The following is a 12,069-nucleotide window of genomic DNA, read 5'->3' on the forward strand; positions in this document are numbered from 1 at the left end:
CGGGGTCGGCGTGGGGAGCTCTGGCTCCTGCACACACCTTACGCGTCAGACCCCGGGACAGGCGCCTGTTCACCGTCTAGGCAGGAGGGAATAACGGCCCCAGCAGCCAGGCCCCAGGGGCCCAGCGGGACCGGCATGTGGTTGGGCGGCCTCTGAAGGTCGAGGTCCTTTTCTAGAAGGAAGGACAGGAGGGGTGACTGTAGCTGGCTCTTTCTCCTCTACACACGCCTTCTCCTTCTACCTGGCGGGGGCGGGGGCTCCGCCCGAGAGGACCTGGACGGGGACGCTTGCTCCTGGCGACATTCCAGAGGCTTGGCGCCAGCCAAGGGCGTGGGAGCCGCCCGGCCGGTGACGCTCGAGCGGGCACGGAAGAGCGGGAGGGTTTATAGGGCCGCCGCAGCCGTCCGGGAGGCAGGTCAGAGTCTTCGGGCCTCAGACCCAGCTGGGGGGACGCTGAGCGGGGCTGGACGCGGGGGAAGAGCCCAATGACAGGGCGTCCCGCTCCCAAGGTCCCAGAGAAGCCGCTCGTGCGGACGTCGCCCCGATGGGCCGCTTGTTCTCCGCCGGTTCCGCCGTCAGAAGGAGAGCCCTCGCCGTCCTGGGCGTCACGCTGGCGGCGGCCTGTGCCCACGGCCTCGTCCCCTTCCTCCGGAGAGGCCAGGACCTGCTGTGGGGTGAGTAACTAGTGAATACCGCCCCGGCCTCGGGAAGCCGCTGTCCGCAGCCACGGAAACAGACAGCGGCGCGGCGGCCCTGAGAGCCAGGAAGGCGCCTGCCGTGTTCCTCCTGCGTCCCGAGAAGGGAGCCGTGGTCTGCAGGGTGGACGCGTCGCAACTCGGTCCTTTCGGGAGAGTCATCCGGGGTCTCCACCACGAGACTCTCCATTTCACCGGCTTGACTATCTGAGAAAACTGTCTTTGGGAGAAATCACTTGTTCCTCTTTCTGGGCGTGGTGTGCGTCTGGGACACGGGGTGCGCAGGGTCAGGTGTGGTCCGGAGCTTGCAATGGCCTCAAGCTCGGCGTCTGTTTGGCTAAAAAAAAAACAAAGAAAGAAAGAAAAGAAAAAAAGAAAAAGAACAAGAAAGAAAGGGCACCAAACACGTTGAAGGCATTTGCCTTGAGCAGAATGTCGGAGGGGCCTCTGGCTCCCCCCCAGGGACGCACACTGTCCCCAGCAGGCTCCTGCATCCCGCAGCCCGGTGGGGCTGTCTACGGACCACTTGGCAGTGGGGGGACCCTCGCGCTGACAGCCCCATCCCATCCCTGCTGGGCCCCACTTCTCCCAACTCCACTGGACGCAGGGCTTCGTGACCGTGTGGAAAGTTGCACCGATGTCCCTCACAGACCCCCGTGCCCCTAACAAAGCGCCTAACACGTCCCAGGCGGCAGGAAGCCTGAGCGGGTGCCGGGCTCAGAGAACGTGGGTCTGCACGCACCCCTTCCCTCGCCGCGCCTGCCACACGCAGGAGCTTGGGAAGTTGTCGGTCGCGGGGACCCCGACAGGCCACGCCGTGCCGAGTGCCCTGCATCTGGACAACGGCAGGAAGGGACATCAGGCGCCTCGGGTAATGTGGGCTCACCTCGCCCACGTGGGCCCGCGGTCCCCGCGCTGCTGGACGGTTGTCCTGTGAGTTACCTAATCTGTCCTTCTACCGGACAGCCCCCGCCCCCCCCCGTGTAAAACCACTGTGGCACCAGCGGGTCACGCGGCTGTGGCGGCAGCGTTGTCGTGGGTCAGAGGCACCCACGGACCGTCACGCACACTGTGGACGTCACAGTCCACGAATCGGGGCGCGTGGTCTCTGCGGCTTCGCGGGGCCCTGCACGCCACCGCCCGCCGGAGGCCTCAGCCCACGTCTGCCGGACTCGAGCCGCGCCCTGATCGCGCACGAGGACGCGTCTCGTCGGGTTTTGTCCGGGGCTCGGGATGCCGCGTCGCGGGCGTTTTAGCATCAACCGGAGCGTTTTGAGGCTTGTTAACCGTTTACAAATTGCCTATTTGGAGAACATTTCCCTCACTGTGTCCGACCTCGCGTTCGTTGGTAGAGGACAGTGTTTTCCCGGCCGACCACCAGCTCACCGCAGTTCCCCGAAAGGTCACTGTCGTGGGTCACGTTTCTCGGCCCCCGTCCAACTCGCGATGCTGCTCTGTTCCCCGGGGTTTGCGTTCTCATCACAGCGCTGGGGTCCTCGTGGGGCAGCCGGGGCGGGGGGCTGCCGGCGGGCTCGCTCCAGTCTAGGCTTGGCCCCAGGAAGGCCCCAGAGGCCTGCATCCAGGGCCCGGTCACCCCCGGAGGGCCCCAGGAGCCCCACGTACAGCTGTGTCCAAGCGGCACCTGCCCCGCAGCGCGCTCCCCAGGCCCTTAAGGACGAGGTCCCCCAGCTCTTCGTGGCCAGTCCCGTCCCCCAGAGTCCCGGGATGATGCACGGAATTGTGTCTGTCCCATAACACACTCAGAGGCTGCAGGGGGTGCAGGGGGCTGGAGAGGGCGCGTGAGGGGGTCTGTGTTGGGCTCTTTCCCCCCGGACTTGGGAGGCAGCTGGGGTCTCCGCCTCGGACACCTGCAGTCCCGGGCCGTGTAGACGCCCCTCCCAGCTCAGAGACTGGTTCTTCCTGCAGTGGGGTCATTAGTGAAGATTTAGGACAAAAAAGGGACAGAAGAGAGCTGCCGAGTTCTCACTGTGTCAGCACAGTTTCTGGGGTATCTTGTGCCCACCTCCTCCTAAATACAGACATTTCCATCCTAAACAGTTTAATTCCTACAAAGGTGTATGTGTTTGAAAGTATTCTGGTAGTCTATTTATTTTTACAAATTGTGCATTTCCTTTCATGAAGTATTGATTATGCAAGGTTTGTTAGTAACAGAAGCTACTTGGGCACCCCTCGGAGCACTTGCCGCTTTACATTATTCGTTTGGAGCCTCACGTCTGAACCCCGGAGCGCAGTCTTGGGTTGCAGGTTAGTCTGGGCCACTCGGACAAGCCGCCCCGACCGGCCGGCCTGCACGCAGGAGACGAGCGCGTCTCACACTCTGGCTGCCGCAGGTGCAGGCCCGGAGCCCGTTTCGTGTCGGGTGAGGCGGCGGCCAGACGCACCGGGCTGTGTCCCTGCCGGCCGCGGCCCTCGGCCCGTCTCACTCATCCCATCACAGGGTCGGCCTGTGGCTGTCCTCACATGGTCCCACTGGGCGAGGCTTCCGCATACGAATTTCCAGGGACGTGAACGTGGGGACCGGTGAAGCCTTTCAAGCATGAAATAAAATTAAACGCGAGTCCTGTCATTGGAGACTGCCGGCACATTTCAGTAATTCGTCCTTTCTTAAGTGCACACGTAAAATGGGGAAAGTTTACGAGCTTCTGTGTCCTGGTTAGGGAACAGAGGACTTGGCTCCTTGCAGTCACGGAGGGGTCTGCGCCAGGGGGAGTGAGACTGTGCGGGGGGGCGGGGAGTGGGCAGGACGCTGTGCTCCCCCGCACTGTGTGGGCAGCTCGGGGCGGGGGGGGGCTCGTGCCTCCTGTGAGATGTGGAAACAAGGCCCACGGGGGAGCTGGCCAGGACCCCTCCAGACGGGGCTCAGGGGCTGTGGGCTTGTCGCTGCCTCGCGCTGCCCTTGGAGGACACTGAACGTGGCAGAGAAGTCTGCGCTCGGACAGGGATCACCATGACCTCTTGTTCCATAGGACGGAGCGGAGACTCTCCTGTGGTCAGCGTCGTGGAGGAGACCAGACGCATGGTGGACCGCGCCATCTACCACACCGTGAAGAGGTAGGCTTTCCGCGGGGACACGGGGGGCACCGGTGCCCGGGCCTCGCCGGCATCGCCATCTCCTCCTTACAAACCGGGAACTCCCGTGCATTTGCTCACTTTCCTGGTTTCAAAGGGAAGATCCCGAAAGAACCGGTATTCAGTCCCAAACTCTGTCTCTAGGGTAGCCCAGAGCAAACCACGGTGATCTCGCCGTGACGCGCATCTGCGGTCTCGGCGGTGGACGGGGTCCCGGGCAGGGGGCTACTTGTCTTGGGGTAGGAGGGAGGAGCCGAGACCAGAGCGGGGGCGGAGGACAACGCCGGACACTGACGTTCAGTGCAGGACAAGCCTGTCCTTCTGGTTTCAGTCGGAAGAAACCCCTCGGCTCTAACACGCAGTCGACCTCCGTGCTGAGGACACGGTGGTCTCACATGGGATGTTTGTAAAACAAACAGGACAGCTAACAAGCGGGTTTTGTCCTCACAAGCTCGTCTCGTTGGTGACTGACTAATGGTTACAGACGCTCTGGCTGGGGATGGTGACATCCACCTGCGGTCCCGGGAGCCAGATCAGCAGCGACCCGGGCCCAGGGCGATAGGGGCCCTTCCCTGGACGCCTGGATGCCCGGCGGGGCGTCACCCTCCCCTGCACTCATGGACCCACACTTTGTTTTTACAACAAACCTGTCCCTGGTCCACTTGCCGGGGAGCCTTCCTGCGGGCCATGCACCGCTGAGCGTGGCTGGTCCGCGCGGCCCCTGCTGCCGTGGGCAGGCCACGCGGGGGGCCCAGGCTCCAGGCCCTGCTCCTTGGCGGCTGCCACCGCGGGGTCCTTCTCCTCTGGAATGGCGGTGGGTGCAGTCACACAGTCTTACTGTGGCTCGTCTGACGGCTCTTTCCCACTCTGCTTCCTCGTGCCTGCCAGGGAGGCAGCATCCGGAGTCCCCAAGGAACGTCCTCCTACACCCGTGGTCCCCATCGCCTAAAGCTCCGCCCCTTCCCGGACCCAGCACTGGGCATACTGACCATGGGGGCGTGGGACCCACACCGGTGTAGGGGAGGGTCTGCGCCTCTGTCTTTTGCCCCAGAGAGGAGGGCTTCCGTGCTGTGCGGGCACTAGGGCCGTTCCACGGAGGGAGACGCCACTTCTGCCTCCCGTGCTGCCCCCTTTCTACGCAGACTCCACGCCCAGCGTGCGGCTTGGACTCGGGACCCTGAGAACGAGAGTGGGGGCTCTGCTGACAGCCCGCCAGGCGCCCCTCAGAGCGGCCCCTTTCAAAGCATCCTTGAGGGTGGGCGGGAGCAAAGACAGTCAACGCCCTTTGTCTCACGAGGGGTTGAGAAATAACCCAGAGCCGTGGGGACTGTCCCCAGTAGTATCCGTCCCCGTGCGCACGCCACGCTGGCGTCTTGCAAACTTCTCCGCGACCCCGTCCGTCCAGGGACCAGTAGGGCTGGGGCCACATCCGTTTGTCCCCAGCCTGCTCCCCGGGGTCGGCGGCCGCCCCCATGACTCTGGGCTGCACCGGCCCTGCGTGTGGCATCCTCCCGGCAGTGCAAACCAGGTCCCTCGAGGTCTTCCTCAGGACGCCCGGGCTTCTCCCTGGATTCTGAGCCGAGCTCTGCCCTCGGCCAAGGTGTCACCCGGGGAGGGGAGGGCGTCTGCCGTCTCAGGGCCCCCGACCCGGCGGTCTCGTCCATGGTCTGCCGACGAGCGAGGCTGGCCTGAGTCTCCTCCCGCCGTCGAACTCCGAGGACGAAGAAACGGGGTCCTCGGGCTTCACGGCCCTTGTCGGGGCCACGGGGCTCCTGGCTCATGAGGAGCAAAAGCGACGAAGGAAGGCGTCGCGTCTCGGTCCTGCTGAGTCTCCCCGTGCGAGGACGGGGCTGCGGATGGGGCTCACCGCTCGGTTTTGCGGGGATGTACGTGGAAACGCAAAGACAAGAGAGCCAACCAGGAAGGTCATCGGTGAGGTCGTCTGAGGTTGCTTCTAGAAGTTTCTTCACGAGACCTTTGAAGACCAGCATCGCGCAAGGAGGCACTGAAGGTGCAAAGCAAACTCACAGCTCACTGAGGTCCTTACGGTTCGATCCGGGAGACGCCGTTTCCGGAGGACCCGGAGACGTGCTCTGGGGTGCGTGGTGCCTACGGGGGCGAGCCCGTGGCCCTCCTCGCTCGCCGACACGGACTTCTTTGGGGGACTGTTCTCCTGCCCCGCAGTCTCAGGGAGCCCCGGAAAGGCCGCGGCTGGCACTGTGGTGGCCCGTGTCTGGGGCCGGGGTCCCGTCTCTCTGCCGACGGGTGTGTCAGCCTCTACCAAAAGTTCATTACAGAGACACCTGGGGGCTCAGGGGGTTAAAGCCTCTGCCTTCAGCTCAGGTCGTGAGGCCGGGGTCCTGGGATCGAGCCTCAAGGCAGGCCCCCTGCTCGGCGGGCAGCCTGCTTCCCCTCTCCCACGGCCCCTGCTTGTCCCTCACTGTGTCCCTCTGTCAAATGAATAAATAAAATCTTAAAAGAAAGAAAACTTCGCGGTGACCTGGTGTCGCTCCTCACGGAGGTTCTGGGCCGCGCGTCGGGGTCACGCCCGGTTCACTCCGCCGCGTCCGCCGCGTCTGTCGCCGGCTGTGCCCCCGACGCCGGCTGCTCGGCTCTCGAGGACAAGTGTCGCAAACTGAGCTTCATTGTGGCCGTGGGCGGCCGAGGTGTTCAGGGGTGACAGCCCGAGGTGAGTGTTCTCGGCCCAGCACCGGCCACCCCGGTCCCTCGGTGCGACTCGGGCTTCTTCCTGATGTGTGGTGGCCTGCGGGGTCGCGGCGGGAGGCGGGAGCTTGGCTGATCCCGCCGAGTCCCCCGCGTCGGGAGCCGCACGTCTCAGGGAGGCTGGAGGGGCTTCCTGCCTGAGGCCGTGGAGGTCCACTCTGCAGCCCTACCCGGGCAGGGGCCAGCTCAGACCCCTGCCCCCAGGGCACTGGCCCCAAAGTGCTGTGGGCAGGGGGCTGGACGGATCCCCGGGGGCTGGAGCTGCTGGGTGCGCGAGGTCGGGGACGCAGGGCGCTGGGGACCCAGCACGGTGCTTCTGGTCCCACCACAAAGGCTCTGTTGCCCTGTCCTGCCCCGCGGGGGCCGGTTCTCTGACAGGGAGCGGGGCCGGCCTGTGAGCACGGGCTCACCCAGGAGCTCCAGGGGGCTGCGCGCAGGGCCCCTGGCTCACCAGCGGGGGCACAGCGCAGGTGTCTAACTCGATGCTGACGAGGTTTATCGCCCCCAAGTCCTGTCCGGCCCAGCACCTCTGGATGCGCCCGTCTTTGACCCCACACGGGCAGGCCCTGCACATACTCTGCTGAAGTGAGTACTGGCTCCTTATGAGAACAGCCCCAGACGAATAACCCGCGTGACGTCTCCCCTCGTGCCGCAGAGACCTCAGCCAAAGAGGGATACCGTCTCCGTCACAGCTTCTGTCTTTCTCCAAACGCCCTGAGCCGACCAGCCGAGCCGTCTCCCGTGCGGCCGAGATCATGGAAGCTTCCGTGCAGGCCCTGAAGACGAGAGTCTCCGGGAAGCTCCGGGGATCCTGGCCTCCCACCGGTGAGCCCCTGAGGTGCCCCCCCAGCAGCGGCCCCGAGGGGCCGAGCCTGGGCTGGGAGGAGCTGCACAGAGCGCTTCTCGCTTGCCTCCCTGCTCGCTTCCAGGCAGACGCGGTGGGTCTGTCACCGCGGCTCCAGCAGGCGTGGGATGCGTCTGGGTTCGCCTGGGAGGTGATGGTCCCTCTGTGGTCCAGACTGAAGCGGGGCGGCCGCTCAGCCCCTGGCAGCCTGTGTCGCGGCATCCAAGAGCCGCCGAGCCCTGGTGGTGAGACGGGGCGGCCAGGGATGGCGCAGACGGCGGGAGCCATGCGTGGGGCTGTGCGAGGGGTCCCGTTCCTGTGGCCGCAGCCTGGGCAGCCAGCAAGGACGGCGAGCCCCTCCCTGCTGGGTGGCCGTGGCCTCCGTGACTTCCTCCGGGCCTCTGAGAACCGGTTTGCTGGACTCTGAACGGGGGACAGCAGTGGCTGCCGGCAGAGCCTCCGAGGAAGGCCGCCCGTTGGTGCACACGGGGCGTGGCCGGCCGGACCCGGGGGCAGCGCAAGAGCCCTGGCGGGGAACGAGCAGACCAACCCGGGCTTAGCGCGGCGTCAGAAGCCACGTGGTCCCCAGGTCCCTCCCCCAAAGAGCCGCAGACACTTCTTGCGGACTTAGCCTTTGTTTCTTTTATTGAGTTTTATGTTTTTAATTTATTTCACATTTTTATTTAAATTCTACGTAGGTGACACATATGGGAAAATTGGTTTCAGGAGTAGAACTTGGCTTCTCCAGCAGCCCCTCCCCCCTCTGCCCACCCCCACTCTCCTCCAGCAGCCCCTCCCCCTCTGCCCACCCCCCACCCCCTCCAGCAGCCCCTCCCCCTCTGCCCACCCCCACCCCCTCCAGCAGCCCCTCCCCCTCTGCCCACCCCCACCCTCCTCCAGCAGCCCCTCCCCCTCTGCCCACCCCCACCCCCTTCAGCAGCCCCTCCCCCTCTGCCCACCCCCACCCCCTCCAGCAGCCCCTCCCCCTCTGCCCACCCCCACCCTCCTCCAGCAGCCCCTCCCCCTCTGCCCACCCCCACCCTCCTCCAGCAGCCCCTCCCCCATCCTCCTCCAGCAGCCCTCCCCCTCTGCCCACCCCCCACCCCCTCCAGCAGCCCCTCCCCCCCTCTGCCCACCCCCCTCCTCCAGCAGCCCCTCCCCCCACCCTCCTCCAGCAGCCCCTCCCCCTCTGCCCACCCCCACCCCCTCCAGCAGCCCCTCCCCCCCTCTGCCCACCCCCCTCCTCCAGCAGCCCCTCCCCCCACCCTCCTCCAGCAGCCCCTCCCCCTCTGCCCACCCCCACCCCCTCCAGCAGCCCCTCCCCCCTCTGCCCACCCCCCACCCTCCTCCAGCAGCCCCTCCCTCCAAGAGTCTCCTATGGTTCATTTCCCTCTCTCTCCCCTCCCCCATTCCCATATGTTCATCTGCTTTTTTTTTTAAGGTTTTATTTATTTATTTGACAGAGGGAGACCCAGCGAGAGAGGGAGCACTAGCAGGGGGTGTGGGGGAGGGAGAAGCAGGTCCACGCCCAGCAGGGACCCAGCGCTCCATCCCAGGACCCTGGGACCAGGACCCGAGCCGGGGGTAGTTGTCTAAGGACTGAGCCACCCAGCGCCCCATCTGCTTTGCTCCGTGAATCCCTGGTGCGCGTGGGTCACACGGTGTTTGTGGTTCTCTCGCTGACTTACGACGTGAAACCCTCCGGCTCGTGCCCTGGCGGGGACGCTCCTCTTTGTGTCTGTGTCAAACGGATGCGCCCTTCCCAGGGTCCCCTGGGGAAGCTCATGGTCCCTCCTCGGTCATCCTCACGGCTTTATCTTGAAGATCTGTACAACTCGTCTTGGAGAAGTGACCAAAGGCTCCTTCTGGGACCAACAGGGAAGCGTGCCGGCAGCAACGTGCTTGGGGAAATACATGAACTTCTGGGTCCCAACCCGGAGACTGCGGCGAGAAGGGAGCAGTCCAGCTGGAGAGAGCCAGGCCCCGAGCTCCGGCGCGAATGCTGCCCGCACCCCTGACCGGCCGGGGGCCGAGCTCTGCTGGCCGCCCCGTCTCACCGTCAGGGTGCGGAGGCTTGTCGGGGACGCGACCCCGCGGGTGCCCTGTCTCCAGGGGACCAGAGCGCGGACCGGCTTTCCTGAACGGTCACAGCAAACACGGGTTTTAAAAGCCCATTTCCTCGCGTGGAGGGTGTGCGAGGGCCTTGTCGAGAGCGCGGGTTTGAAGGAAAAGGAAGCCCTGGCCCCAGCGCGGACGCGTCTGACGTGGCGGGGCTGTCTGCGACCGCCGTGCCCCGTGTAGGGCAGGGGTGGGCTCGTCCTCACACATGGCTTCCTCCCCAGATGTCCTGCCGGAAGACGTGCTGAACACAGTCGCGAATGTGTCCGGATGCCTGCCCTACATGCTGCCCCCCCAGTGCCCGGACACCTGCCTGGCCGACAAGTACCGGCTCATCACGGGCGCCTGCAACAACAGGTTGGTGTGTCCTCCAGACCGGCCCCACCTCGGGGGGTAGGGGCAGCGGCATTCCATCCCGGGAGGCTGCAGACCGCCGGGGTCTTGTCCCACCGCGGCACGCCCTGGACCCCCACCTGTCCCGCTTGTGGCCAGGTGTGTCCCCGACCTGACCCGATCCACTAGTGTCCCCTGGACGCTGCCCCACCCCGTCTGTGGGTGTCCCATAGACACCTGTCCATGCCCTCTGCAGGCGTCCCTTGGATGCTGCCCCACCCCTCCCACAAAGTGTCCCCTAGAGTCAGGTTCTGGGAAGGCCCAGGAGCCATGGGTTCAACTGAGATCAGAACCCTGCGAAGGCACAGGGCCAAGGAATGTGGCTCCGTCGGGCCCGGATGTCAGTTGGGCCACAGGTGGAGGACGGCCAGGGGACCCGTGACACAAGTCTGCAACACAGCAGCCGCCCGGGTACCAGAGGGCAGCGCAGCTGTGGCTGTGCCCGCAGTGGGGGCCGGGGCAAGATGGCAGACCTGCCTCCCTCCCTCCTGCTCTGAGCCAGGCCCCATGACACGTGTTGGGGAACACGATAGCCCTGTCCTCCCGCAGCTGGTGAGTGGGACTCCTGGCCAGTGGGTCCAGCATAAACAGGACTGGTTCCCATTTTTGTTACAAAGAGTTTTGCAGTTTGAAGGTTAGGTCTGTGATGACCACAGTCCTAGACTAAACAGAAGTGCAGAGCGCATCTCAGAATGACCCAGAACGGAGCTGGCCGTGTGGTGGTCACAGGGCTCAGGGGGCTGGTCATGAGGCTCCCTGGACCGGTCACGGGGCTGGTCACAGGGCTCACGGGGGCTGCTGCCAGCAGGCAGGGGCGTGTGGTCTCGTCTGTGGTTCAGGACAGAAGGTGATGCCCGAGCGAACCAAACCATCCGGGGTATGAGATTTCCCAGATGCCCGGACTTCTTCCTGCACTTGCTGTAGCCGCTGCTTGCACCAGGGATGCATCCCCCTCCCCGCCAGCCGCCTCCCCAGGAGGGCCCGGGCCCCTCAGCTCGGCCGCCCAGGTCCCTTCGGCAGGGGCAGACCGTCCCCTGGCCCAGCCCTGGGGAGCCCCGTCCAGGGATCTTGTCTCGGCCCCTCTCCCGGCCGGGCCCGGCCCCTCTGTCCCGTCCTCCCCCGAGGCCCAGGCTGCAGAGGCTGGGAGTCCTCTGTGCACACGGACACCCGCTCGGGGCTGCCCCTGCGCCGTGTCTGTGCCGCACGCCGTGCTCTCGTGGCCTGGGGCCCGCGTGCTCGCAGGTTCTGTGCGATGCCCGCCGGCACGTTTAACCCCGGTGTGTTCACATCGAGGAGCCAGAGGCAGGGCGGGGGTTTCATCCGGATGCACATTTTCCCCTGAGGAGGAGCACTTTCCTTCCAGAAAGTTCTGGTTGTTGCGCGAGCGTCCGCAGCCCTGCCGGTCAGGGGCACCTTCTGCCCCGTTCCGAAGGCTGGTCAGGGCAGGACGCCGGGGTCGGCTCCCGTCTGCCGCGCCGGGGTTCGGCTCCCGTCTGCCGCGCCGGGTCACGCTTCTCTGCCAGGTTTCCCGGGACTCGGGCTCCAGCACGTTGGTCTTCGCACCGCGTCGGCTTCCTGCGTTGGCCGGGATGTCCGCCGGCGCTTGTCTCATTCTCTCATCTCTTGGGCTTGTCGGCTGCCGTCTCTCTTCTCGACTCCAACGTGGACGCACAGTCGCTGTTTCCCACTTTCTTTTCCTGCCTTAGCCGCGTCCCTGCTCAGCCCGCTCGTTGCCGCTTCCTGGCGCGAACCGCGGGCTCCGGCCCCGCCTGTCGGCCGCAGGTCGGCCGACGTCCCGTCTTTGAGCAAATGTGGTTTGGAATCTGACGTGGAACGTCTGGATTTCCAAATGGTGGGTTGGAAGGGGACTCCGTTCTGCCGGTTTCCCTGCGTGCGGCCGACGGGTGGGCGTCGCGGCTGTGGCTGCCCTCACGGCCCTTCCCCTTCGCGGAGGCGATGCCGCGCGCCGGGACGCAGCCCGCGAACCCAGGTAACCGGAGCGGAGAAGGACGTCTGCGCCGCACGGTCCCGCCTGCCGGGAGGAGGGGGTCGCCCCCCGCGTGGCGCGTGCGTGAAGGCCGGCGGGGCCTGTTTCCGGGCCGGCGCGGCTCTCGGGAGCGTTGCCCTCGATGGTCCTCCGGTTCCCACGTCTGCCCGGGTTCTGGGTGTGCGTGTGGGCGTGGGCTGCTGTCATCCGTCGCGGCT

The 12,069-nt window shown here is 65.6% G+C and overlaps 1 protein-coding gene across 1 annotated transcript in view; it reads left to right on the plus strand.

Annotated features, from left to right (window-relative positions):
- The first annotated feature begins 544 nt into the window (after window positions 1–544).
- TPO (thyroid peroxidase) overlaps window positions 545–12,069 on the plus strand; it is a 39,629-nt gene continuing 28,104 nt past the window's right edge. The window contains exons 1-4 of the mRNA XM_044262258.1: window positions 545–674; window positions 3,683–3,767; window positions 7,165–7,334; window positions 9,696–9,828. Coding sequence (XP_044118193.1) covers window positions 545–674; window positions 3,683–3,767; window positions 7,165–7,334; window positions 9,696–9,828 — 518 coding nt within the window. The remainder of the gene's footprint in view (window positions 675–3,682; window positions 3,768–7,164; window positions 7,335–9,695; window positions 9,829–12,069) is intronic.

The sequence above is a fragment of the Neovison vison genome, chromosome 8 (genome assembly GCF_020171115.1).
Source record: "Neovison vison isolate M4711 chromosome 8, ASM_NN_V1, whole genome shotgun sequence".
Taxonomy (NCBI): domain Eukaryota; kingdom Metazoa; phylum Chordata; class Mammalia; order Carnivora; family Mustelidae; genus Neogale; species Neogale vison.